A 27,815-nucleotide genomic window follows, 5' to 3' on the forward strand; every position below is an offset into this window, starting at 1 on the left:
AGCCTGGCTGCTGTCCTATGGCTGCTGCCACGCACTCCTCCGAGGGGCAGGGAAGCCGCGGTCACCCCCTTAATCCCCCCGTGTGTTTTAGCAGCCAAAAACTCTCTACCCTCTGCTCCCCCCCCGTGTTCTCCTCACTTGGGGGTGCCTGGGGAGCAGCAGGGTCACGGTGCGGCTGGATCCCAGCCTGGTTTGGGTTGAAAGGGACCTTAAAGCTCATCCAGTTCCAACCCCTGCCACGGGCAGGGACCCCTTCCACTGGAGCAGCTTGCTCCAAGCCCCTGTGTCCAACCTGGCCTTGAGCACTGCCAGGGATGGGGCAGCCACAGCTTCTCTGGGCACCCTGTGCCAGCGCCTCAGCACCCTCACAGGGAAGAGCTTCTGCCTAAGAGCTCAGCTCAGTCTCCCCTCTCACTTGACGCCATTCCCCTGTGCCTGCTCCCCTCAGCGCAGACCCCCAAAATGGCGTCCGCTCCTCACCACAGCCACGGGGGCGGGGCCGTGAGGAAAGGGCGGGGCTCAGCCCGCAGACAGCCAATAGGAGCCGGACGCGCCGTGCGCTACTCCCGCCCACCCACAGCGCCCTCACGCTTTTCAAGCCTCAACCATCAACTACTCAAATACCCACCACAACCAATCAGCGCGGCGGAGGGGGGCATCGCCAGCCAATCAGAACGAGCATCTCCCGGGTCCGCCCCTCTTCTCCGGGCGCATGCTGGGAGCTGTAGTTCTCCTGCGTCCCGGAGATGCCTCCTTCGGGTCCCACTTCCGCCTAAGCCGGAAGTTCCGGTGAGCGGCGGCGCGGCCTGCTCCCGGTGCAGCCATGGCGGACGTCACGGCCCGCAGCCTGCAGTACGAGTACAAGGCGGTGAGTGTGGGGCGGTGCGGGGGTCCTGGTCCCTTCCCCTTTAATTAAAGCACGGATGGGTTTGATGGGCTGGAACCCGCTCCGTGTGTGCTCCCCCGGTCCCTGTCACCGCCTTCCCTCTCCCCTCGCAGAACTCCAACCTCGTGCTCCAAGCCGACCGCTCGCTGATCGACCGGACGCGGCGGGATGAGCCCACGGGGGAGGTGCTGTCCCTGGTGGGCAAGCTGGAGGGGACCCGCATGGGGGACAAGGCGCAGAGGACCAAGCCCCAGATGCAGGAGGAGCGGCGGGCAAAGTGAGTGGGAGAGCACGGGGGGGAGCGATGGATGCGGCATGGGAATGGATGTGGTGTTACAATGGATGTGGCACTGCAATGGATGTGGCATTGTAGGGGATGACACAAACACAAAACACAAACAAAAACACAAAAAAACACAAAAAAAACACAAACAAAACACAAACAAAAACACAAACAAAAACACAAACAAAAACACAAACAAAAACACAAAAAAACACAAACAAAAACACAAACAAAAACACAAACAAAAACACAAAAAAACACAAAGGGCATGGGAATGAATGTGGTACTACAATGGATGCGGTATGGGAATGGATGTGGTACTACAATGGATGCGGCATGGGAATGGATGTGGTGTTACAATGGATGTGGCACTGCAATGGATGTGGCATTGTAGGGGATGGGGCATGGGAATGAATGTGGTACTACAATGGATGCGGTATGGGAATGGATGTGGTACTACAATAGATGCGGTATGGGAATGGATGTGGTACTACAATAGATGCGGTATGGGAATGGATGTGGTACTACAATGGATGTGGCATGGGAATGGATGTGGTACTACAATGGATGTGGCACGGGAATGGATGTGGTACTACAATGGATGTGGCATGGGAATGGATGTGGTACTACAATGGATGTGGCATGGGAATGGATGTGGCATGGGAATGGATGTGGTACTACAATGGATATGGCTTGGGAATGGATGTGGTACTACAATGGATGTGGCATGGGAATGAACGTGGTACTACAATGGATGTGGCATGGGAATGGATGTGGTACTACAATGGATGTGGCATGGGAATGGATGTGGTACTACAATGGATGTGGCATGGGAATGGATGTGGTACTACAATGGATGTGGCATGGGAATGGATGTGGTACTACAATGGATGTGGCATGGGAATGGATGTGGTACTACAATGGATATGGCTTGGGAATGGATGTGGTACTACAATGGATGTGGCATGGGAATGGATGTAGTGCTACAATGGATGTGGCAAAGGAATGGATGTGGTACTACAAGGGATGTGGCATGGGAATAGATGTGGTACTACAATGGACGTGGCATGGGAATGGATGTGGTACTATAATGGATGTGGCAAGGGAATGGATGTGGTATTACAAGGGATGTGGCACTGCAATGGATGCGGCATGGGAATGGATGTGGTGCTACAATGGATGTGGCACGGGAATGGATGCGGCATCGCAGCGAATGTGGTATTCCTAACACAGCTTTGGTTGGGTACTAAACCCAACCTCGAATTGCAGGGGTTTGGGAGGGTTTTGTAGTGGGAACAATGTGGTGGTGGGAGCACAGAACCCCCCCAGCTGGAAGCTGCTGTCTTCATTGGATATCCATGTTGGGAAGTTATAATGGAAGTGAACGTTAAAAGACCCGGATTTCTCCTTTATTGACCAAATAAAGAGCCTGGATGTGCTTGGGGTGACCATTGCCCTCCCTGCCCCTGTCCCCAGGCGAAGGAAGCGTGACGAGGACAGGCACGACATCAACAAGATGAAGGGTTACACGCTGCTGTCTGAAGGCATTGATGAGATGGTGGGAATCATCTATAAACCCAAAACCAAGGAGACCCGAGAGACCTACGAGGTGCTGCTGAGTTTCATTCAGGCGGCTCTTGGTGACCAGGTGAGGATGGGAATGGATTCAGAGATCGAGCTCTTAGGAGCTGTGAATCTTTCTCTGTCATCCCATGGGGTGGCTTTGCTTCATCGGTGGTGGTTTTGGGGTTTAGGTGCATTGTGATGGTGGTTTTCGGGGTATCCATAAGGGTCCCAAATGAGAGGGACCAACAGGATTCTGTATTTCATAGAATCAAAGAATGGTTTGGGTTGGAAAGGACCTTAAAGCTCCTCCAGCTCCAACCCCTGCCATGGGCAGGGACCCCTTCCACTGGAGCAGCTTGCTCCAAGCCCCTGTGTCCAACCTGGCCTTGAGCACTGCCAGGGATGGGGCAGCCACAGCTTCTCTGGGCACCCTGTGCCAGCGCCTCAGCACCCTCACATAAATCACTCCTTCCTTATCTCCAACCTGAACTCCCCCTGTTTCAGTCTGAACCCATCACCCCTTGTCCCATCCCTACAGTCCCTGATGCAGAGCCCCTCTCCAGCATCCTTGCAGCCCCCTTCAGACACTGGAAGCTGCTCTGAGGTCTCCACGCAGCTTCTCTTCTCCAGCCCCAATGTTCTCAGCCTGGCTCCATACAGGAGCTGCTCCACCCCTGAGCATCCCCATGGCCTCCTCTGGACTCGCTCCACCAGCTCCATGTCCTTATGCTGGGGACCCCAGCACTGCACACAGGGCTGCAGGGGGGTCTCACAAGAGCAGAGGGGCAGGATCCCCTCCCTGCGCTGCTGCTCACGCTCTGGGGGTGCACCCAGCACACGGGGGGGTTCTGGGCTCAAGCAGTCACTGAAGCTGGCTCATGGGGAGCTTCTCCTCACCCAGCACCCCCAAGTCCTTCTCCTCAGGCTGCTCTCAGTCACTTCTCCACTCAACCTCTGTCTGTGCATGGAATTACCCCAACCCAGGGGCAGGACCTTGCCCTTGCCCTTGTTGAGCTCCATGGGGCTGGCACCGGGCACCTCTCAGGTGTGGTTTCCCTGTGCTTCCTCCCCAGCCACGGGACATCCTGTGTGGAGCTGCTGACGAGGTGCTGGCGGTGCTGAAGAACGAGAAGCTGCGGGACAAGGAGCGGAGGAAGGAGGTGGATCTGCTGCTGGGCCAGACCGATGACACCCGCTACCACGTCCTGGTGAACCTGGGCAAGAAGATCACCGACTACGGCGGAGACAAGGAGATCCAGAACATGGGTATGGGATGGCTTCGGGAATGGGGCAGGAAGCGGGGTTACTGCTGCTCTGGGGTCATGTTTGCACTCAGGGAAACCACATAACCAGGTTCTGCTCCTCTTTATGATGCACTGAGGCATGGATGTGCACGTGGATCCATAACCTGTGCCCATAATTCCCTAGTGAATGAGCTCCTCTCTCTTTGCAGATGACAACATCGATGAGACCTATGGGGTGAACGTACAGTTTGAGTCTGATGAGGAGGTAGGAGATGAGGGGTTGAGGCTGGCAATGGGGTCTTTGCCTTGTCCCGTTGATCCGAGCTGCTCCACAGGGACTGTGGAACCTCAATCCCGCTGGGAAGTGGGCATTGGCTCACACTGGGTTATTTTAGCTTCCTTGGGGAGGGTCTGGTGATGATCCTGCTCATGCCAGGCTTGTCGTGAGGCAGGATGGTGGGAACCAGATGGTGATCTTTAGATGTGGGGGGGAAGGAGGAGCTGGAAGCGTTGCCTGGGGTTGCTTCTTGGAAGAGGCTGTGTGAATGATGGGAGATAAATGGGAGGTGGTTGGAGGAGGTGCTGGCAAAGCTCTGTGGGGAGGAGACCTCATCTCCCATGGTCCTTCCCTTTGCTCCTGGGGGAAGCAGGAGGCAGCTTCCCTTTGGGAATTAGTTGCCAAATCGCTCATCTTTACCAAGGAAAAGCTTCTGTGAGGTTTGTAAAAGGCTCTTCCTGCACTCTCTTTCCAATAGGAAGGTGATGAGGACATCTACGGTGAAGTGCGGGACGAGGCGTCCGACGATGACATGGAGGGAGACGAGGCCGTCGTGCGCTGCACCCTCTCGGCCAATGTGAGCCCTTGGGGAGCATCGTTTGGGGCTGTCTGGAGCAGGGGCAGGGGTGCAAATTGGAGCCTTGAAGCTGAGCCCTGATCCAGCTCTGGGGCAGCAGCACAAGAGGGACCTGGAGCTGTTGGAGCGAGTCCAGAGGAGGCCATGGAGCTGCTGCGAGGGCTGGAGCAGCTCTGCTCTGGAGCCAGGCTGAGAGAGCTGGGCTGGGGCAGCCTGGAGAAGAGAAGGCTCCTGAAGGGGAGACCTTAGAGCAGCTCCAGTGCCTAAAGGGGCTGCAGGGAACCTGGAGAGGGGCTTGGGACAAGGGCCTGTAGGGACAGGCCAAGGGGAATGGCTTGAACCTGCCCGAGGGGAGACTGAGCTGAGCTCTTAGGCAGAAGCTCTTCCCTGTGAGGGTGCTGAGGCGCTGGCACAGGGTGCCCAGAGAAGCTGTGGCTGCCCCATCCCTGGCAGTGCTCAAGGCCAGGTTGGACACAGGGGCTTGGAGCAAGCTGCTCCAGTGGAAGGGGTCCCTGCCCGTGGCAAGGGTTGGAGCTGGGTGAGCTTTAAGCTCCCTTCCAACCCAAACCATCCCAGGATTCATGCTCTGGCAGCTGCACAGTTACATCTGCTGGTTCTCTGCTCCTCACTGCAGGCAGGGAACAGCCCCACACACTCCCCTAGAGCACAGGGTCCTTCTCCTGCTTCCCTCTCCATGGAAAATAACATTTCTGTGGGGTTTCCTAAAGCTGGTGGCCTCGGGGGAGCTGATGAGCTCCAAGAAGAAGGATCTGCACCCACGAGACATCGACGCCTTTTGGCTCCAGCGCCAGCTGAGCCGCTTCTATGATGATGCCATCGTTTCCCAGAAGAAGGCAGATGAAGTCCTGGAGATCCTGAAGGTCAGTGGCTCCCAGATCCACATGGCTGTGGTGGCCTTGGAATCCTGCTCTGCTTGGAAGCAGGAATTGACCCCCACAACTCCTTACCTATGTTCTTTGGAAGGGAATGCAGCTGTGGATGTGCTGTGCTTGCACTGAGATAGATGGGTGCTGGGCTGGGTGGCACTGGTCTTCATCCCCAGCAATCTCCCTCCAAAGGGAAGGGGTTGGGGTTTTGTCACTGTGTGCTGGGAGATCATCATAGCTTGGATCCATTCCTCTGCTGATTGTGCTGATGCTCCCATGAGCTGGGATAAAGGAGAGCTGGAGAGGATGGGGATGTCACCTGCAGCTGGATTGGGCACCTCGTGGGGTGGAGCTGCTGTTGAGCTGAGTCCAGTTCCTTGGGAAGCAGGGTTCTGGTTGTATATGGGGCACGGAGCTCATGGTTCCTCCTTCCTCCTCCTCCCAGACTGCCAGTGATGACCGGGAATGTGAGAACCAGCTCGTGCTGCTCCTGGGCTTCAACACCTTCGACTTCATCAAGGTCCTGCGGCAGCACCGGATGATGAGTGAGTGCCTTTAACCTTCTTGCTCTCCTCCTGTTCTGAGGTCATTCCAGCACAAGCTGAGGCTTTTAAACTGCCCTCGGTGGTGCTTTATGAACCTTGGGCCTTGTTCTTTGCTCCCTCCATTTGGTTCAACCATTCACCCACCCCACCAACCTTTCCCATCCCTTTATTTCCCTCCTTCAGTCCTCTACTGCACTTTGCTGGCCAGTGCCCAAAGCGAAGCAGAGAAAGAAAGGATAATGGGGAAGATGGAAGCAGATCCTGAGCTGTCCAAGTTCTTGTATCAGCTGCACGAGACAGAGAAGGAGGATCTCATCCGGGTAAGGCTGAGGGAGCCTTGGGATGGGTGAGAGGAGGGATTGTGGAGCCATTGCTATGGTAGGGTTTGCTGTGTGGGATTGAGGAGCCCCTGACTCAGCTGGAAGCTCAGCCCCGTAGGGAACGTTGCTTGGGTGATGCTGAGGGGGAGACGTGTGGGGTCTGAGTCACTCGGATGGCTGCGTTCCCCACACTGCCCATAGCTGCAGGCATCACGGTTCCTGCTGGTGGTGGCTGCCTTGTACCAGCACTGCCTCACCCTGGGCCTCTTCGAGGTGATGCTCAAGGTACCAGAAGTGCAAGGCCCTGCCCCAGCACAGGGACAGCCTGGGGGAGGATGGATGGAGCCGCCTGAGGAGGACTTGGGGGTGTTGGGTTAAGAGAAGCTCAATGAGATCCAGGGTGTCCAGCTCTGGGGAGCAGCATCAGAGGGACCTGGAGCTGTTGGAGCAAGGCCAGAGGAGGCCATGGAGATGCTGCGAGGGCTGGAGCAGCTCTGCTCTGGAGCCAGGCTGAGAGAGCTGGGCTGGGGCAGCCTGGAGAAGAGAAGGCTCCTGAAGGGGAGACCTTAGAGCAGCTCCAGTGCCTAAAGGGGCTGCAGGGAACCTGGAGAGGGGCTTGGGACAAGGGCCTGTAGGGACAGGCCAAGGGGAATGGCTTGAACCTGCCCGAGGGGAGACTGAGCTGAGCTCTTAGGCAGAAGCTCTTCCCTGTGAGGGTGCTGAGGCGCTGGCACAGGGTGCCCACAGAAGCAGCCTCATCTGCTCCTGTTCCCTTCATCACCTCTCCTGAAGGACAAGTTTATGCCCTGCCCTCGGGGGCACTGGTTTGTAGTGCCAAAACGGATGAGCTGTGGTCAGGGGATCACCGATAGAGGGACACTGTGGTTGTGTGAGGCCATGGGGGGCTCCATGGACGGGGCTCAGCTGCTCCTCCCTAGGGCTGAGTTCTCTGCTCACACAGGAGGAGCGCTCTCGGCGGGAGCGTGTCCGTCAGTCCCGGATGGACACTGACCTGGAGACCATGGATCTGGACCAAGGAGGAGAGGTAAAACCCTTGGAAAACCCCAAAATCATCCCTATGAAGTGCTAAAAGAGCACTTGAAGTGATGTGGGCCAGGAGGGACCAAGCACAAGCCCCTGATGCGCTCAAGAGGCCCCTGCCCATCGGATGCAGTTGCTTTTCCCTTTGCCCCGGGTGAAGATACCAGGATGGGCTCTATGATCCTTGTCCCTCTCCAGGCGCTGGCTCCCCGGCAGGTGCTGGACTTGGAGGATCTGGTGTTTGCCCAAGGGAGTCACTTCATGGCCAACAAGAGATGCCAGCTCCCCGACGGCTCCTTCCGCCGGCAGCGCAAGGGCTACGAGGAGGTGCACGTCCCTGCCCTGAAGCCAAAGCCCTTCGGCTCTGAAGAGGTGGGCGCCCTGCTTGTTCCCCTACAGTAGCACAAGGGGTGTTGGGTGATGAGGGGGCTGATGCTGAGGTTCAACAGGCAAAGGGGCAGGGCCTGCACTTGAGCCAACACAACCCCTGCAGTGCTGCAGGGTTAAGGGATTGGGGCTGGAAACTGCTGATGGGAAAGGAGCTGAGTGATGGAGCTGAGCTTGTGCCCACGCAGCCCCCAGCATCCTGGGCTGGGTCAGCACCAGTGCAGCAGCAGGGGCAGGGCAGGGATTGTGACTGGGGAGGCTGCACCTTGAACCCTGTGTTCAGTTCTGGGGGCCTCACTGAAAGAGAGACATTGAGGGGCTGGAGCGGGGCCAGAGGAGGGAATGGAGCTGGAGCAGGGCCTGGAGCACAGGGGTGATGGGGAAGGGCTGAGGGACCTGGGGGGTTCAGATGGAGAAGAGAAGGCTCCTGAAGGGGAGACCTTAGAGCAGCTCCAGTGCCTAAAGGGGCTGCAGGAAACCTGGAGAGGGGCTTGGGACAAGGGCCTGTAGGGACAGGCCAAGGGGAATGGCTTGAACCTGCCCGAGGGGAGACTGAGCTGAGCTCTGAGGCAGAAGCTCTTCCCTGTGAGGGTGCTGAGGCGCTGGCACAGGGTGCCCAGAGAAGCTGTGGCTGCCCCATCCCTGGCAGTGCTCAAGGCCAGGTTGGACACAGGGGCTTGGAGCAAGCTGCTCCAGTGGAAGGGGTCCCTGCCCGTGGCAGGGGTTGGAGCTGGGTGAGCTTTAAGGTCCCTTCATCCCAAACCATCCCAGGATGCAGAGACAACATCACCTTGCTGCTCCCCAGGTGTCTTCAGTCAGTCTCTTCCCCTGTTCCCTGCTGCCTGCAAGGTGCTGGAACCAAGGTGCTGAGCTCCATGTTTCCAACCCTACCTATTCCATGATTCTATTCCATGTTTTCCCTTCCCAGCAACTGGTGTCAGTGGAGAAGCTGCCCAAGTACGCCCAGGCTGGCTTCGAGGGCTTCAAAACCCTCAACCGGATTCAGAGCAAGCTCTACCGCGCTGCACTGGAGTCGGATGAGAACCTCCTGCTGTGTGCACCCACGGTATGGATCCAGCACCATGGCATCCCAAAGGATGAACCAGTTCAGTGGCAAAGGCCTGCTGGGGGTCATCCTTCACTGGGGATAATGGGGGGTTGATGGCTCTGGCTGTGGTTGTGTTCCAAGGGGGCTGGAAAGACAAACGTGGCGCTGATGTGCATGCTGCGGGAGATCGGGAAGCACATCAACATCGACGGTACCATCAACGTGGATGACTTCAAGATCATCTACATTGCACCCATGAGGTCCTTGGTGCAGGAGATGGTGGGCAGCTTTGGGAAGGTAAGGAATGGATTGGAGATGGTGGGAAGGTTTGGGAAGGGAAGGAATGGTTTGGAGATGGTGGGAAGGTTTGGGAAGGTCAGGAATGGATTGGAGATGGTGGGAAGGTTTGGGAAGGTCAGGAATGGTTTGGAGATGGTGACAGCTTTGGGAAGGTCAGGAATGGATTGGAGATGGTGGGAAGGTTTGGGAAGGTCAGGAATGGTTTGGAGATGGTGGGAAGGTTTGGGAAGGTCAGGAATGGTTTGGAGATGGTGGCAGCTTTGGGAAGGTCAGGAATGGTTTGGAGATGGTGGCAGCTTTGGGAAGGGAAGGAATGGTTTGGAGATGGTGGCAGCTTTGGGAAGGTCAGGAATGGTTTGGAGGTGGTGGCAGCTTTGGGAAGGTCAGGAATGGTTTGGAGGTGGTGGCAGCTTTGGGAAGGTCAGGAATGGTTTGGAGGTGGTGGCAGCTTTGGGAAGGTCAGGAATGGTTTGGAGATGGTGGCAGCTTTGGGAAGGTAAGGAATGGTTTGGAGGTGGTGGCAGCTTTGGGAAGTAAGGAATGGTTTGGAGGTGGTGGCAGCTTTGGGAAGGTCAGGAATGGTTTGGAGATGGTGGCAGCTTTGGGAAGGGAAGGAATGGTTTGGAGATGGTGGCAGCTTTGGGAAGGTCAGGAATGGTTTGGAGATGGTGGCAGCTTTGGGAAGGTCAGGAATGGTTTGGAGGTGGTGGCAGCTTTGGGAAGGTCAGGAATGGTTTGGAGATGGTGGCAGCTTTGGGAAGGTCAGGAATGGTTTGGAGATGGTGGCAGCTTTGGGAAGGTCAGGAATGGTTTGGAGGTGGTGGCAGCTTTGGGAAGGGAAGGAATGGTTTGGAGGTGGTGGCAGCTTTGGGAAGGTCAGGAATGGTTTGGAGATGGTGGCAGCTTTGGGAAGGTCAGGAATGGTTTGGAGGTGGTGGCAGCTTTGGGAAGGTCAGGAATGGTTTGGAGATGGTGGCAGCTTTGGGAAGGGAAGGAATGGTTTGGAGGTGGTGGCAGCTTTGGGAAGGTCAGGAATGGTTTGGAGGTGGTGGCAGCTTTGGGAAGGTCAGGAATGGTTTGGAGGTGATGGCAGCTTTGGGAAGGTCAGGAATGGTTTGGAGATGGTGGCAGCTTTGGGAAGGGAAGGAATGGTTTGGAGATGGTGGCAGCTTTGGGAAGGTCAGGAATGGTTTGGAGATGGTGGCAGCTTTGGGAAGGTCAGGAATGGTTTGGAGGTGATGGGCAGCTTTGGGAAGGGAAGGAGAGGTTTGGTCCTGCCCTGTCTGAGCTGGGGGCTGGGGAGGATGAGCTCCATTGTGGTGTCTTCTCACCTTGTGCTTCCAGAAGGAGCTAAGCTCAGGCAGGAGCTTGTTGGGAGAGGATGGGTTTGGGCTGGCTTTAGTCACGGTGCAGCCTCTGCTCACCAGGCTCTGTGCTTGCCCATATGGGCTCTGGTTGCCAGCATGGGCTGTGAAACCCATGGGGCTCTCCCAATGCTTCACTGGGGTGATGCTGAGGGGGTCTGGGAGCATCCCAGGGCACACACTGATCCAAGGTAAGAGCCTTGGGGCTTGCTCCTAGCGCCTGGCCACCTACGGCATCACCGTGGCCGAGCTGACGGGGGACCACCAGCTCTGCAAGGAGGAGATCAGCGCCACGCAGATCATCGTCTGCACCCCGGAGAAGTGGGACATCATCACCCGCAAGGGAGGCGAGCGCACCTACACCCAGCTCGTGAGGCTGGTTATACTGGTGAGCACACACTGGGGTGAGGATGGGCGCTGTGGGGTTGGCCCTTACCGTTCCCAACCATGGGTTTGGGGTTAAAGATGCTCCTGGTGCTTGGTTGTGGAGAGACTTGGGTTTTGAATCATAGGATCATGGAATCAAAAAGGTTGGAAAAGACCTTTAAGAGCATCCAAGTCCAACCTTCACCCCAGGGCTACCAAAGCCACCACTAAACCTTATTGCTGTCTACCTAAAAGGAGGTTGTAGGGAGGTGGGGTTGGGCTCTGCTCCCATGGAACAAGGGATGGGACAAGAGGAACCGGCCTCAAGCTGCACCAGGGCAGGTTTAGATGGAGCTGAGGAACAATTCCTGCCCCAGAGGGTGCTCAGGCATTGGAACAGGCTGCCCAGGGCAGGGTCCCTGCAGGTGCTCACACCCCCTCAGTGCCATGGGGCAGGGGTGGCCTTGGCAGGGCTGGGGTATGGTTGGATGGATGAGCTGCTTGATTCCATGACTTTAACCTGTGAGCCTCCACACAAGCAGGTCCACTAAGAACCTCATCCCCCAGTGTGTTAAATGGGGCTGGTTGGATGGGGGATAACGCTGCTCCTCACCTTCAGGATGAGATTCACCTCCTGCACGACGACCGAGGACCCGTCCTGGAGTCCCTGGTGGCCAGAGCCATCCGCAACATCGAGATGACCCAGGAGGACGTGAGGCTGGTGGGGCTCAGTGCCACCCTACCCAACTATGAGGACGTGGCCACCTTCCTGCGTGTGGACCCGGCCAAAGGCCTCTTCTATTTTGATAACAGGTACAGAGCCAGTCTAGGAGAGAGCCTCCTGCAGAGCTGGGGGTGTTCTCCCTCCTGTTAGATGGCTCCAGGGTCCCATCAGACCTTCAGCCTTCTCTCAACATCAGTTTGGTCCTTGCATGTGCTGCTAAGTGCCTGGTTAGGACTGGAGCAGTTAAATCCAGCCTCAAAGGGTGCGCCAGGGTTCCTGCATGGTTGTACTTGCACAAAGATGCTTTGGAGAAGGCAGATCATAGAATCAGGGAATGGTTGGGGTTGGAAAGGACCTTAACATCATCCAGTTCCACTCTCCAGCCATGGGCAGGGACACCTTCCATAGAGCAGCTTGCTCCAAGCCCCTGTGTCCAACCTGGCCTTGAGCACTGCCAGGGATGGGGCAGCCACAGCTTCTCTGGGCACCCTCACATAAATCACTCCTTCCTTATCTCCAACCTGAACTCCCCCTGTTTCAGTCTGAACCCATCACCCCTTGTCCCATCCCTACAGTCCCTGATGCAGAGCCCCTCTCCAGCATCCTTGCAGCCCCCTTCAGACACTGGAAGCTGCTCTGAGGTCTCCACGCAGCTTCTCTTCTCCAGCCCCAATGTTCTCAGCCTGGCTCCATACAGGAGCTGCTCCAGCCCCTGAGCATCCTCGTGGCCTCCTCTGGACTCGCTCCACCAGCTCCATGTCCTTATGCTGGGGACCCCAGCACTGCACACAGGGCTGCAGGGGGGGGTCTCACAAGAGCAGAGGGGCAGGATCCCCTCCCTGCGCTGCTGCTCACGCTCTGGGGGTGCACCCAGCACACACTGAAGCTGTCTCCCGTTCAGTTCTCAGCAGAGATGAGCTCTGCTCTACCTCTGTGCTGCAGGAGCTGGTGGAAGGAAGCACAAAATAGGATTATGGCCATTCCCAAAACTCCATTTTTGCTTCCTGAATGTGTGCATAACAAATGGGTTCCAGGACATGGGGGTACATGTTACTGTTCCTTCCTGTTAGACTGGGCAGAACTGGAACCATCATCTCTCCATGTAAATCAATGCCCAGAGGAAGCAAATAGAACTTGGGAGCACAAGATCCAGGATGCCTTTGGCAGAACCTTTGTGTCAGGGTTACCCCATCCTTCTGCCCTATATGGACTTGTTCTTGCTTCCTTCCAGCTTCCGGCCAGTGCCCCTGGAGCAGACCTATGTGGGCATCACAGAGAAGAAAGCCATCAAACGCTTCCAGATCATGAATGAGATCGTCTATGAGAAGATCATGGAGCACGCAGGGAAGAACCAGGTCTGACACTGGTGTTTAGTGGGAACATGAGGGAGCTCCACAAGGGCAAGGTCCTGCCCCTGGGCTGGAGCAATACACAGGCTCTGGGGACTGATGGAGCAGCCTGGAGAGGAGAAGGCTCCTGAAGGGGAGACATTAGAGCAGCTCCAGTGCCTAAAGGGGCTGCAGGGAACCTGGAGAGGGGCTTGGGACAAGGGCCTGTAGGGACAGGCCAAGGGGAATGGCTTGAACCTGCCCGAGGGGAGACTGAGCTGAGCTCTGAGGCAGAAGCTCTTCCCTGTGAGGGTGCTGAGGCGCTGGCACAGGGTGCCCAGAGAAGCTGTGGCTGCCCCATCCCTGGCAGTGCTCAAGGCCAGGTTGGACACAGGGGCTTGGAGCAAGCTGCTCCAGTGGAAGGGGTCCCTGTCTGTGGCAGGGGTTGGAGCTGAGTGAGCTTTAAGCTCCCTTCAACCCAAACCAGGCTGGGATTGTTCCTGACACCATCCTGGGTCCTGGCTGTTGCTGTGGGACTCTTCCAAGGTGCTGTCACTGCAGAAATGCTGCAGTGGACAAGAGAGTGGGTTCAGGTGGTTGATGGTACCCAAGAGAGGAAGGAACGGAGCTTTCCTCCCTGTACCAGGTGTCTGATCGAGGGATGCCCTTTCCTCTTTGGGATGATGGAGCTTTTGTGGTGATACCCATCACACCAGGAGCTCAGGGCATCCACACTAGTTGTAGATCTCTTTTCCCCCCCTGAACCCCAGGTTGGCTCCAGCATCCTTGCCCGCTGTAGCTCTGGTGATTCCCACCACAGCAATGGAACCATCTGCTTGTTTAACAGGTCCTGGTGTTCGTTCACTCCAGGAAGGAGACTGGGAAGACAGCCCGGGCCATCAGGGACATGTGTCTGGAGAAAGATACCCTGGGCCTCTTCCTGAGGGAGGGCTCAGCCTCCACCGAGGTGCTGAGGACCGAAGCTGAGCAGTGCAAGGTAACCAGGGCTCTTCACACACAAAGATGCTGCCACTTGGGTGCAGTCTCACAGCTTTCCCTATAGGATCTACACTTCCTCCTGTTGCTTCTCCAACCTGGAGCTGGTTGTGTTTGTGCTGCAGAACCTGGAGCTGAAGGATCTCCTTCCTTACGGCTTTGCCATTCACCACGCTGGGATGACGCGGGTGGACAGGACCCTGGTGGAGGATCTCTTTGCTGACAAGCACATCCAGGTGAGCAGGAGTTGCTCCATTGGTTGGCATTTCCCAAGGGAAACACCTGGGCCATGTTTTCCCATTAGTCCTTTTGGGGAAAATCAAGAGGATCCAACCCCATCCCACTCCTGTGGAGCTGGAGCCTGATGGAAGCAGGCTTGGTTGCACATAAAGAATAGGAACTCCCAGCACTTGGCCAGGAGCAGGGAGGGCAAGAACATCTCCCAAGGCCCTTGCTGGGTGTTTGAAGGCAGAGCAGGCTGCCCCATCCACAGCTGCTTTGGGAAGCATCCTGGCTGCCTTATCAGTGCATGGCAAAGGGTGATTCAGGTTCCTCAGCTGAGCTGCTGGGGCAGGCACAGCCGTGGTCCCTTTTGTGCATGGCTCTAATGTCAAGCCCAGCATTTTAGATCCCTTTTCCCCCTAGGAACTGGTTTCTCCCTGGCTCTGATGGGTGTTTTGCTCCTGCAGGTGCTGGTGTCCACAGCCACGCTGGCCTGGGGGGTGAACCTCCCTGCTCACACTGTCATCATCAAGGGGACGCAGGTCTACAGCCCTGAGAAGGGGCGCTGGACCGAGCTGGGGGCTCTGGACATCCTGCAGGTGAGGTCCTGGTCACAGAGGAGCTGCCAGCACCCGGGGCAGGGATTTGCTTTCCCCACTGAGGCCCAGCCAAGCTCTGCTTTGGTGCTTGCTAAGGGTAGTTACTGCCTGCTCCCATTGCCAGCCTCAATGTGCTGCTCTGGGCTCAGCCCTGGGAGGGCAGAGCAGGAGCACATCACTAGAAGAGGGCAATGATTCCTCTCCCAGTATCTTGCCCAGACACAACTGGGATGATTCTGTATCCCAAAGAAAATTGGGGTGTGGGGAAGGGAAGCTGCATGGAGACCTCAGAGGAGCTGATTTCCCCTTCTCATTTCAGATGCTGGGCCGTGCTGGGAGGCCTCAGTACGACACCAAAGGAGAGGGGATCCTCATCACATCCCATGGTGAGCTGCAGTATTACCTGTCCCTGCTCAACCAGCAGCTCCCCATTGAGAGCCAGATGGTGTCGAAGCTCCCAGACATGCTCAATGCAGAGACTGTGCTTGGCAATGTCCAGAACGCCAAGGTGAGTGGGGATGTTCGCTTTCCCTATGGAAGTGTGCTCCTTGTGCACATGGGAATTGTAGGGGTGAGAGGATGGGCAGTGTTAGGGGAAGGTGTGGGAGCAAAGGAACCTGCAGCCTTTGGTGCCTGGGGTGCAAAGCTTGAAGAGATGTGAAAGGACAGCACGGATTGCCAGCCTGGGAGGGGTAGATCCTGCTGTAACTGCAAGCAGGTGGAATTCTCCCCATGGAGGACATGGGGGGGAAAGTGCATGAGGGATATGGAGCTGCTGGAGTGGGTCCAGAGGAGGCCATGGAGCTGCTGCGAGGGCTGGAGCAGCTCTGCTCTGGAGCCAGGCTGAGAGAGCTGGGCTGGGGAAGCCTGGAGAAGAGAAGGCTCCTGAAGGGGAGACCTTAGAGCAGCTCCAGTGCCTAAAGGGGCTGCAGGGAACCTGGAGAGGGGCTTGGGACAAGGGCCTGTAGGGACAGGCCAAGGGGAATGGCTTGAACCTGCCCGAGGGGAGACTGAGCTGAGCTCTTAGGCAGAAGCTCTTCCCTGTGAGGGTGCTGAGGCGCTGGCACAGGGTGCCCAGAGAAGCTGTGGCTGCCCCATCCCTGGCAGTGCTCAAGGCCAGGTTGGACACAGGGGCTTGGAGCAAGCTGCTCCACTGGAAGGGGTCCCTGCCTGTGGCAGGGGTTGGAGCTGGATGGGCTTTAAGCTCCCTTCACCCCAAACCAGGCTGGGGTTCTTCCTTAATCTTTCCCTGGTGCTGCACACGAGGTGTCTGTGGTACTGCTGAGCTTCCAAGCTCTGGTTCAATGTTAACCCAGCAGGATTTGGCTGGGCTCAGCCTCCCGTATCCCACACTGGTGCTTGGAGCACTGGGATCCAAGCGGGAGCATTGTCCCTGCATGCTGGGGTCCAGCAGCTGTTAGGGCACATTGTTCCCTTAGGATGCAGTGAATTGGCTGGGATACACCTACCTGTACATCCGGATGCTGCGCTCCCCCACTCTCTACGGCATCTCCCACGATGACCTGAAGGGGGACCCTCTGCTGGACCAGCGCCGCCTGGACCTGGTGCACACGGCAGCGCTGATGCTGGACAAGAACAACCTGGTCAAGTACGACAAGAAGACTGGGAACTTCCAGGTGAGAGAGGAGCTGGGATGGGGGCTGTGATGGGAGCACCCCCTGGGTGAGGGGAAGGGGGACAGACGCATCCCACTGGTTAGATATGGATCCCAGGGATCGCTGCATCACTCGGACCTGGGCATGGCCGTGGGTCCTGGGAGCTGTTTGCCAGCATAGAGAGGAGCTGTTGTTAAACCTGAGCCTCAGCATCACTGCTGTGATTGCTGCTGTATCTCAAGGATAAAGTCCATGGTGTGGGCTGCACCCCCTGAGTGTGAGCAGCAGCTCAGGGAGGGGATCCTGCCCCTCTGCTGTGCTCTGGGGGGACCCCCCTGCAGCCCTGATCCAGCTCTGGGGCAGCAGCACAAGAGGGACCTGGAGCTGTTGGGAGTGGGTCCAGAGGAGGCCATGGAGCTGCTGCGAGGGCTGGAGCAGCTCTGCTCTGGAGCCAGGCTGAGAGAGCTGGGCTGGGGCAGCCTGGAGAAGAGAAGGCTCCTGAAGGGGAGACCTTAGAGCAGCTCCAGTGCCTAAAGGGGCTGCAGGGAACCTGGAGAGGGGCTTGGGACAAGGGCCTGTAGGGACAGGCCAAGGGGAATGGCTTGAACCTGCAGAGGGGAGACTGAGATGGGATATGGGAAGATCTTACCCCAGTTCCTCTTCACCTCTGTCTGTGCCATCAGTGCCTTTCTGCTGCCTCACTGTGGCTCCTGTTGTCCCCTGGCAGGTGACGGAGCTGGGCCGCATCGCCAGCCACTACTACATCACCAACGAGACCATGCAGACCTACAACCAGCTCCTGAAGCCCACCCTCAGTGAAATCGAGCTCTTCAGGGTGTTCTCCCTGTCCTCCGAGTTCAGGAACATCACCGTGAGGGAGGTAGGGAGCCCGGCAGCCCTGGCCCTGCAGGGGAGGGAGCAGAGCCTGCCCTCTGAGCACCGTCCTCCCCTTTCCCACCTTGCTTTCCTGCAGGAGGAGAAACTGGAGCTGCAGAAGCTGCTGGAGCGAGTTCCCATCCCAGTGAAGGAGAGCATTGAGGAGCCCAGTGCCAAGGTGAGCCCTGCTTCCACCTCAGGGGGGCTTCATAGGGATGCTGCAGTGCTTCTTGCCTCTGGTTGAGTGCATTGACCTGCAGGGTGCCACCGTGATCCCTGCTGTCCCACCGTGCATCCCAGTCCCCCTGATCCCACAGGGCACTGGTGCAATGGGGACTGAGAGCCTCTCATCTCCTTCCGCAGATCAACGTGCTCCTGCAGGCCTTCATCTCCCAGCTGAAGCTGGAAGGGTTTGCCCTCATGGCAGACATGGTGTATGTGACCCAGGTAAGGGAGGAAACCTGATGGGGCCTCTTGCCATTCAGGTGTGTGGAGCCCAGCCCTGCCTCAACCAGTTGTGCCCCAGTGGTGCAGTCTGTGCTCAGAGATGGCTTTGGAAGTAACCAGAGCTGTGAGTGGTGAGGTCTCACCCCTACCAGGGTGTAAACTGGATCTTCACTGGGGCCTCCAGTTTGTCATCAGAATAATCCAGCTCTAGAGCACTGCAGTGTAGCCATAGGAATCTCCCACAAGGCCACGATCACCAGTTGGGAATCATGGAATTGCTCCTCCTGTGGGAGTTTGGGATGGAGAACCTTTAATTCAGTTCATAGAGGGGACTTAGACTTTGGCCAAGGGCCTGTAGGGACAGGCCAAGGGGAATGGCTTGAACCTGCCCGAGGGGAGACTGAGCTGAGCTCTTAGGCAGAAGCTCTTCCCTGTGAGGGTGCTGAGGCGCTGGCACAGGGTGCCCAGAGAAGCTGTGGCTGCCCCATCCCTGGCAGTGCTCAAGGCCAGGTTGGATCAAGCCGCTCTATGGAAGGGGTCCGTGCCCGTTTCAAGGGGTTGGAGCTGGTTCCTTCCACCCCACACTCCCGTTATCACACGGAGCTGGGGGGCAGATGGGGCAGAGAGGCCGGGCTGGGCTCTGAGGGCTGCTGTGTCCCCAGTCTGCAGGGCGCCTCATGAGGGCCATCTTTGAGATCGTCCTGAACCGGGGCTGGGCCCAGCTCACCGACAAGACCCTGAACCTCTGCAAGATGATCGACAAGCGCATGTGAGTGCCCCCTTGGGGCTGGAGGGAGCTTATCCCTGGTGGGATGCTGGCTTGGGCAGCGTGAGGAGCCTGCTCTGAAGGCATCCCCTCTGACTGCATGCCTGTGTGGCCACGGTGCAGGTGGCAGTCCATGTGTCCTCTGCGCCAGTTCAAGAAGCTGCCTGATGAAGTGGTGAAGAAGATAGAGAAGAAGACGTTCCCCTTCGAGCGCCTCTATGACCTGAACCACAATGAAATAGGTACCAAGGCACAGCAGGGAGAGCTGCCCCTTGCCTCTGGCCTCCTCTGCTGCCTTCTGACCCAGCCACTGGAGGCCTTGTGCTTGGGGAGGGTCCTGGTGCAGCCTGAGGAGGGTGGATTTGCCCTGGTTCATTGCTGCATCCCAGTTTGGTACCCGTTGTCCGTGTGTCCTGATGGCAGCGCCTTCCTCTTCACAGGGGAGCTGATCCGGATGCCCAAGATGGGCAAAACCATCCACAAATACGTTCATCTGTTCCCAAAGCTGGAGCTCTCGGTCCACTTGCAGCCCATCACCCGCTCCACGCTCAAAGTGGAGCTCACCATAACTCCTGACTTCCAATGGGATGAAAAGGTGAGCTCAGGAAACACCATGTTGGGAAAGAGGGTGTTTGTGGGGCCACGCTGACCCCCTCAGTGCCTTGTGGGGTTCCTTCACCTCGTGTGAGGAGCTGGTGTAGCAAACCCTGGACCAACATCCTCCCTATGTGAAGGGGTTGGATGGAGGGATGGGGCCAGCTGAAGCTGCCCTGTCCATGTTCCTACCAACATCCTCCCTATGTGAAGGGGTTGGATGGAGGGATGGGGCCAGCTGAAGCTGCCCTGTCCATGTTCCTACCAACATCCTCCCTATGTGAAGGGGTTGGATGGAGGGATGGGGCCAGCTGAAGCTGCCCTGTCCATGTTCCTACCAACATCCTCCCTATGTGAAGGGGTTGGATGGAGGGATGGGGCCAGCTGAAGCTGCCCTGTCCATGTTCCTACCAACATCCTCCCTATGTGAAGGGGTTGGATGGAGGGATGGGGCCAGCTGAAGCTGCCCTGTCCATGTTCCTACCAACATCCTCCCTATGTGAAGGGGTTGGATGGAGGGATGGGGCCAGCTGAAGCTGCCCTGTCCATGTTCCTACCAACATCCTCCCTATGTGAAGGGGTTGGATGCAGGGATGGAGCCAGCTGAAGCTGCCCTGTCCATGTTCCTCTACCTGGGCTTAGCCATGGTGGGGAATTCACTGATGTGCAGCTCCTGGGGGTGTTCAAGGGGGGGAACCAAGGCTCTGCTGTGAAGGTAACCCCTGCCTTGCTCAGGTTCATGGCTCCTCTGAGGCTTTCTGGATCCTGGTGGAGGATGTGGACAGTGAAGTGATCCTGCACCACGAGTACTTTCTGCTCAAGGCCAAGTACGCCCAGGACGAGCACCTCGTCACCTTCTTCGTGCCCGTCTTCGAGCCGCTGCCCCCCCAGTACTTCATCCGGGTGGTGTCCGACCGCTGGCTCTGTGAGTTCCTGCTGCAGCAGCAGCCCTGGGTACACACAGGGGGGTGCAGGACCCTCCTAGGGGGGTGAGAGCAGGGCGGGGGGTGCTGCGCCTCTGCTGTGCGCTGGGGAGACCCCCCCCAGAGCCCTGATCCAGCTCTGGGGCAGCAGCACAAGAGGGACCTGGAGCTGTTGGAGTGAGGCCATGGGGATGCTGCGAGGGCTGGAGCAGCTCTGCTCTGGAGCCAGGCTGAGAGAGCTGGGCTGGGGCAGCCTGGAGAAGAGAAGGCTCCTGAAGGGGAGACCTTAGAGCAGCTCCAGTGCCTAAAGGGGCTGCAGGAAACCTGGAGAGGGGCTTGGGACAAGGGCCTGTAGGGACAGGGCAAGGGGAATGGCTTGAACCTGCCCGAGGGGAGACTGAGCTGAGCTCTGAGGCAGAAGCTCTTCCCTGTGAGGGTGCTGAGGCGCTGGCACAGGGTGCCCAGAGAAGCTGTGGCTGCCCCATCCCAAGGCCAGGTTGGACACAGGGGCTTGGAGCAAGCTGCTCCAGTGGAAGGAGTCCCTGCCCATAGAACTGAATGAGCTTTAAGCTCCCTTCCAGCCCACCCCAGGCTGGGTTTCTCTGCTGCCTCCATGCTGCAATCCCTGTGCTGCTGCTCTCAGAGCTCACAGACCCTGTCCATATCCAACAGCCTGTGAGACCCAGCTGCCCGTTTCCTTCCGGCACCTCATCCTCCCGGAGAAGTATCCTCCTCCCACCGAGCTGCTGGACCTGCAGCCCCTGCCCGTGTCAGCCCTGCGGAACAGCGCCTTCGAGAGCCTCTACCAGGACAAGTTCCCTTTCTTCAACCCCATCCAGACCCAGGGTGGGTTTTGCCTCTGCTCCCCTCCTCCAGGCTGCATCTCAGCACCTTGGTCTCTGTGAAGGGGTTGGATGCAGGGATGGAGCCAACTGATTCTGCCCTCTCCATGTGTCCCTACCTGGGCTTAGCCCAGTGGGGAGTTCACACTTAGGAGCTGCTCTGACACCCTAAAGCCTCTTTAACTCAATGGATCCTGGGCTGAGCTCTTACCCAGCCCTTCCCTGTTGTGCAGGCTGGCTCCAGGCTGCGTTTTCCCTGCCTCTTTCCTGACCTTTCATAGGAATCCCTGTAGATTGTGCTCACCTGCTCCCCTTGTGTTGTCTGCCCGTCCCCAGTGTTCAACACGGTCTATAACAGCGATGACAACGTCTTTGTGGGGGCTCCCACCGGCAGTGGGAAGACCATCTGTGCTGAGTTTGCCATCCTGAGGATGCTGCTCCAGAACTCGGAGGGACGCTGCGTGTACATCACCCCCATGGAGGCTCTGGCAGAGCAGGTGAGTGCTACCCCATAGAGAACCATACAGTTAGGGTTGGAAAGGACCTTAAGATCTCCAGTTCCAACCCCCCTGCCATGGGCAGGGACACCTCACACTAAACCATGGCACCCAAGGCTCTGTCCAACCTTGGACACTGCCAGGGATGGAGCATTCACAACCTCCCTGGGCACCCATTCCAGTGCCTCACCACCCTCACAGGAAAGAATTTCCTCCTTATATCCAATCTAAACTTCCCCTGTTTCAGTTTGAACCCATCACCCCTTGTCCTGTCACTACAGTCCCTAATGAAGAGTCCATCCACAGCATCCCCATAGGCCCCCTTCACACACTGGAAGCTGCTCTGAGGTCTCCACGCAGCTTCTCTTCTCCAGCCCCAATGTTCTCAGCCTGGCTCCATACAGGAGGTGCTCCAGCCCCTGAGCATCCTCGTGGCCTCCTCTGGACTTGTTCCAACAGATCCATGTCCTTTTTATGTTGAGGACACCAGAACTGCACACAATGCTCCAAGTGAGGTCTCACAAGGGCATAGAGGGGCAGGATCACCTCCTTGGACCTGCTGGTCACACTCCTTTGGATGCAGCCCAGGATACAGTTGCTTTCTGGGCTCAAGCACACACTGAAGCCGGCTCATGTTCATTTCCTCATTGACCAGCACCCCCAAGTCCTTCTCCTTGGGCTGCTCTGAATCCCTTCTCTGCCCAGCCTGTAGCTGACATCCCCGTCCTCATCCCCTTTTCCCTTTCCTCACCCCTTCCTTGCTGTCCCATCCCTCGGGGTGACTCCAGGCTCTTCCCTTTAGTGGTGCCCTCTCTGAAGGAGCACAGACACCACCCAGCTGCCAGCATGGTCCTGTTGGCTGCCCCTGCAGGGATGCTATAGGGATCCAGTAGGATTTGTCCCATCACCATCACCCTTGGCAGGTCTTCTTGGACTGGTACGAGAAGTTCCAGGAGCGCCTCAATAAGAAGGTGGTTTTGCTGACGGGGGAGACCAGCACCGACCTGAAGCTGCTGGGCAAGGGGAACATCATCATCAGCACCCCTGAGAAGTGGGACATCCTCTCCCGACGCTGGAAGCAGCGCAAGAACGTCCAGAACGTCAACCTCTTCATCGTGGATGAAGTGCACCTCATTGGGGGTGAAAACGGGGTGAGCCTGCAAAGGGAGGAGGCAGTGATGCTCCTCATGCTATGGGGCTGGGTAGTGGGTGGCTGCTCATTGCCATTACCCGGTTTGAGGTCAGCTTGTCCAGCTGGCTTTCCCCAAGGGAGGGCTGGATCCTTTGGGAAGGGTGAGCACCCATGGGTGAGCACAGTGTGGAGAGCTCCGTGTCCCCCTCCCGCAGCCGGTGCTGGAGGTCATCTGCTCCCGCATGCGCTACATCTCATCCCAAATCGAGCGGCCCATCCGCATCGTGGCCCTCAGCTCGTCCCTCTCCAACGCCAAGGACGTGGCCCACTGGCTGGGCTGCAGTGCCACCTCCACCTTCAACTTCCACCCCAACGTGCGCCCCGTACCCCTCGAGCTCCATATTCAGGTAGGTTTTGGGCCTACTCCTTGCCCTTGGTGCTGGGTGAGCGCAGGGCATCACTGCCAGCTCCTCTCCTGCAGGGCTTCAACATCAGCCACACGCAGACTCGCCTGCTCTCCATGGCCAAGCCCGTGTACCACGCCATCATGAAGCACTCCCCTAAGAAGCCTGTCATTGTCTTCGTGCCATCACGCAAGCAGACGCGGCTCACGGCCATCAACATCCTCACCACGTGCGCCTCCGACATCCAGAGGCAAAGGTACCGGTGCTGATGCCTCGGAGGACGGGTTCTGGGGCTGTTTATTGGGGTGGGGGATAAACGGGAATGGGGAATGGTCATAGAGGGGTCCCTGAGGTGCTGGCAGGGCCTGGCAGCGGTGTCTCTGCCCCCCATCTCGGGCAGGTTCCTGCACTGCGCAGAGAAGGATCTGGTGTCCTACCTGGACAAGCTGAATGACAACACCCTCAAGGAGACGCTGGTGAATGGGGTGGGCTACCTGCACGAGGGGCTGACGGCCGTGGAGCGGCGCGTGGTGGAGCAGCTCTTCAGCTCTGGTGAGTGGGGTGGCATGGGGACGCAGCACAGAACCCCCCCATTGTGATGGGCTGCACCCCCAGGGCAGGAGCAGCAGCTTAAGGTTATGGGGGGATCCTTCCTGCACCTCTGAGACCCATTTACTTGAGCACAGAACCTCCCCCTTGGTTCCTGGGCCCCCCAGCATCGCTCTGACCGCTGTCCCCGTGCTCTTCAGGTGCAGTGCAGGTCATGGTGGCCTCCCGCAGCCTCTGCTGGGGCATGAACATCGCTGCTCACCTCGTCATCATCATGGACACGCAGTACTACAACGGCAAGATCCACGCGTGAGTGTTTGTGGGGTGTCCCCCCCCAATATCCACCCTGTGGAGCACTCTCTCATCCCAAAGGGCTCCATGTGCATCCAGGAAAAGGCTGGGAATCACTGTGGTGGTGACAGCTTTCCATAGAGCCCCATTAACGCTCCCAGGTACGTGGATTACCCCATCTATGACGTGCTGCAGATGGTGGGACACGCGAACCGCCCGCTGCAGGACGACGAGGGCCGTTGTGTCATCATGTGCCAGGGCTCCAAGAAGGTGGGTGAGGAGCAGGGGGATGCTCCTGCTCCTTGCATGGGGATGGATAACCCCAGAGCTCTGCTGCCCGGGGGTCATTCACCACTTCCCAATATAGGACTTCTTCAAGAAGTTCCTCTATGAGCCCCTGCCCGTGGAGTCCCACTTGGACCATTGCATGCACGACCACTTCAACGCCGAGATCGTCACCAAGACCATTGAGAACAAGCAGGATGCAGTGGATTACCTCACCTGGACCTTCCTGTACCGCAGGATGACGCAGAACCCAAACTACTACAACCTGCAGGGTGAGCAAAGGGCACTGCAACGGGGTTTGTTGGGGTGTCCCACACACAAACACAGTGTGTGCATGTGGGGCATCACCACAAAGAGGGACATGGAGGTGATGGAGTGCTCAAGGGCAGGTTGGACACAGGGGTTTGGAGCAAGCTGCTCCAGTGGATGGGGTTGGAGCTTTAAGGTCCCTCCCAATCCAAACCATGATTCCATGACAAGGGCTTGGAGCATCCTGGCCTCCGGGCTCTGCTTTCCCTCAAGCAGATTCCCTCCATCCTGAGCTGTTTGTGCTCCCCATCCCAACGCTGCTGCACCCTCAGGTGTGTCCCACAGGCACCTCTCGGATCACCTCTCGGAGCTGGTGGAACAGACCCTCAGCGACCTGGAGCAGTCCAAGTGCATCAGCATCGAGGACGAGATGGACGTGGCCCCTCTGAACCTGGGGATGATCGCTGCCTACTACTACATCAACTACACCACCATCGGTGAGGGTCCTGAGGGGCAGGCACCACGCAGCAGCCCCGTCTGCATTGGGTGATGGGGACAGGGTGCTGGGTGCGTCAAACCCTTCCCTTGGAGGCACCCCTTTCACCATGGGGTTTGATGCTCTCTGCTTTCCCCTCACCCCCTTTCCCTCCCAGAGCTCTTCAGCATGTCCCTCAATGCCAAGACCAAGGTGCGAGGCCTCATTGAGATCATCTCCAGCGCTGCTGAGTACGAGAACATCCCCATCCGGCACCATGAGGACAACTTGCTGCGGCAGGTCAGTGCCAGCACCCGGTGCTGCGGCACCCAACCAGCCCCTGGTCCCCCACTGACGCCTTCCTCATTCCTCCTTGTAGCTGGCCCAAAAGGTGCCCCACAAACTGCCCAACCCCAAGTTCAACGATCCCCACATCAAGACCAACCTGCTGCTGCAGGCCCACTTGTCACGCATGCAGCTGAGCGCCGAGCTGCAGTCAGACACAGAGGAGATCCTCAGCAAGGTAACAACGGGGATCCCACCTTTCCTATGTCACCCACTGCAGCATCACCCCCTCTTTGACCCATCCCCATCCCTTGTTCCAGGCCATCCGGCTCATCCAGGCCTGCGTGGATGTGCTCTCCAGCAATGGGTGGCTCAGCCCTGCGCTGGCTGCTATGGAGCTGGCTCAGATGGTGACCCAAGCCATGTGGTCCAAGGATTCCTACCTCAAGCAGCTGCCTCACTTCACCTCCGAGCACATCAAGCGCTGCACGGACAAGGTGAAGCTGGACTGGGGGCACCGTGGTCCTCCCTTTGCTGTGGGATGATGGATGGGATGGGCTCAGGGCTGAACACCCCCCCCTGGTCCTTATAGGGTGTGGAGAGCGTGTTTGACATCATGGAGATGGAGGATGAGGACCGCAACGCGCTGCTGCAGCTCTCGGATGTGCAGATCGCTGACGTGGCTCGCTTCTGCAACCGGTACCCCAACATCGAGCTCTCCTATGAGGTGGTGGAGAAGGAGAGCATCCGGAGGTGAGGCTGGGGCTGGGATGCGGGGAGCCAACAGGGTTTTACCAAGGGGAAGTCATGTTTGACCAGCCTTCTATGGGGAAGGAACTGGGTGATGGTAGAGCGGTAGATGCGGTTTCTCTTGGTTTCAGTAGGGTATTTGATACTGTGTCCCACAGCATCCTCATAGATAAGCTAAGGAAGCATGGGCTTGATGAGCAGGGAGTGAAGTGGATCAAGAGCTGGTTGAAGGGATTAAGGCAGAGAGTTGTGGCCAATGGGGCAGAACCTAGCTGGAGGTCTGAGGCTAGTGGAGCACCTCAGGGGTCAGTACTGGGACCAGTGCTGTTTAATACCATCAATGACCTTAATGAGGGAACTGAGTGTACCCTCAGTGAGACCTGGACAGGATGGAGAGTTGGGCAAGGAGAAACTTGATGCAGTTCAACAAGGGCAAGTGTAGAGTCTTGCATCAGGGGAAGAACAACCCCATGTACCAGTACAGGTTGGGGTTGACCTGCTGGGAAGGAGTGAAGGGGAAAGGGACCTGGGGGTGCTGGTGGATAGGAGGATGACCATGAGCCGACACTGTGCCCTTGTGGCCAAGCAGGCCAATGGCATCCTGGGGTGTATTAGAAGGGGGGTGGTTAGTAGGTCGAGAGAGGTCCTCCTTCCCCTCTACTCTGCCCTGGTGAGACCCCATCTGGAATATTGGGTCCAGTTCTGGGCCCCTCAGTTCAAGAAGGACAGGGACCTGCTGGAGAGAGTCCAGCGCAGGGCAACTGAGATGATGAAGGGAGTGGAGCATCTCCCTTATGAGGAGAGACTGAGGGAGCTGGGTCTCTATAGTTTGGAGAAGAGGAGATTGAGGGGTGACCTTATTAGTGTATATCAATATATAAAGGGGGAGTGTCACGAGGATGGAGCCAGGCTCTTCTCAGTGGCAAACAATGATAGGACAAGGGGCAATGGGTGCAAACTGGAACACAAGAGGTTCCACTTAAACTGGAGAAGAAACTTCTTCTCAGTGAGGGTGACAGAACACTGGAACAGGCTGCCCAGGGAGGCTGTGGAGTCTCCCACATTGGAGATACTCATGGGCACGTTCCCATGTGATGTACTCTGGGTTACCCTGCTCCTGCAGGGGGGTTGGACCGGGTGATCTCTCGAGGTCCCTTCCAACCCTTGGGGTGCTGTGTTGGTGCTGGGGGATGCCCTGACCGCACCTCTTGGCTCTGTCCATGCAGTGGGGGGCCTGTGGTGGTGCTGGTGCAGCTGGAGCGTGAGGAGGAGGTCACGGGGCCCGTCATCGCTCCCCTGTTCCCACAGGTATGTGCTGAACCCCAACCCTGCTGATTTGGGGGGGGTCCCCCTGCTAACCCCATCCCATTAACTCCATGCCTCCCATCAGAAACGCGAGGAGGGCTGGTGGGTGGTGATCGGCGACTCCAAATCCAACAGCCTCATCTCCATCAAGCGCTTGACGCTGCAGCAGAAAGCCAAGGTGAGGAGGTTGGGGGGCAGCCATAACCCCACGCGTTTGGGGGTGCAGGTTCCCCCCATGGCCACCCCAACACCGCCTCTTCCTCCCCCATGCAGGTGAAGTTGGATTTCGTGGCTCCAGCCACAGGGACCCATAACTACACCTTGTACTTCATGAGCGATGCCTACATGGGCTGCGACCAGGAGTACAAGTTCAGTGTGGATGTGAAGGAGGCCGAGAGCGAGAGCGACTCCGACTGATGTGGGGTGAGGAGACCCCCAAGTTGTGACCCCCCAACCCCTACCAGCACATTCATTACCCCCCCCTTGTGTTGTCGTTGGATTTGGTTCATTTTCTATGGAGTTGATGCTTTGTACAGTGGGGTTTAACCTGGAATAAACCTTGAGCCCCA

The 27,815-nt window shown here is 57.6% G+C and overlaps 1 protein-coding gene across 1 annotated transcript; it reads left to right on the forward strand.

Moving 5' to 3' along the window:
* Nucleotides 1–765: 765 nt before the first annotated feature.
* Nucleotides 766–27,815, forward strand: SNRNP200 (small nuclear ribonucleoprotein U5 subunit 200). Its single transcript, XM_061348278.1, has 45 exons — nt 766–868; nt 1,000–1,163; nt 2,646–2,817; nt 3,809–4,001; nt 4,189–4,244; nt 4,735–4,833; nt 5,562–5,714; nt 6,166–6,265; nt 6,449–6,585; nt 7,547–7,630; nt 7,825–7,998; nt 8,942–9,079; nt 9,203–9,358; nt 10,943–11,113; nt 11,711–11,904; nt 13,047–13,170; nt 13,991–14,140; nt 14,265–14,375; nt 14,829–14,960; nt 15,280–15,468; nt 16,400–16,597; nt 17,304–17,456; nt 17,550–17,630; nt 17,816–17,899; nt 18,562–18,668; nt 18,789–18,907; nt 19,106–19,260; nt 19,995–20,184; nt 20,855–21,028; nt 21,361–21,521; nt 22,445–22,672; nt 22,869–23,060; nt 23,135–23,313; nt 23,458–23,609; nt 23,807–23,915; nt 24,059–24,167; nt 24,265–24,454; nt 24,764–24,928; nt 25,085–25,206; nt 25,286–25,429; nt 25,512–25,688; nt 25,784–25,944; nt 27,168–27,249; nt 27,332–27,424; nt 27,520–27,815. Exons 1-45 carry the CDS (start codon nt 824–826, stop codon nt 27,661–27,663), a joined length of 6,411 nt encoding a protein of 2,136 aa, XP_061204262.1. The 5' UTR covers nt 766–823; the 3' UTR covers nt 27,664–27,815.

Source organism: Neopsephotus bourkii, unplaced genomic scaffold, assembly GCF_033783945.1.
Source record: "Neopsephotus bourkii isolate Nb327-2 ecotype Australia unplaced genomic scaffold, CSIRO-AGI_Nbou_v1 NB_346, whole genome shotgun sequence".
Taxonomy (NCBI): domain Eukaryota; kingdom Metazoa; phylum Chordata; class Aves; order Psittaciformes; family Psittacidae; genus Neopsephotus; species Neopsephotus bourkii.

What these genes read in the sequence shown, in the direction of transcription:
- SNRNP200 (XM_061348278.1), top strand. Translation starts at nt 824, where the DNA reads ATGGCGGACGTCACGGCCCGCAGCCTGCAGTACGAGTACAAGGCG. An exon ending in CCCTCGAGCTCCATATTCAG is followed by an intron (nt 23,061 to 23,134) that starts GTAGGTTTTGGG and finishes CCTCTCCTGCAG; the next exon opens with GGCTTCAACATCAGCCACAC. An exon ending in GAGAAGGAGAGCATCCGGAG is followed by an intron (nt 25,945 to 27,167) that starts GTGAGGCTGGGG and finishes CTGTCCATGCAG; the next exon opens with TGGGGGGCCTGTGGTGGTGC.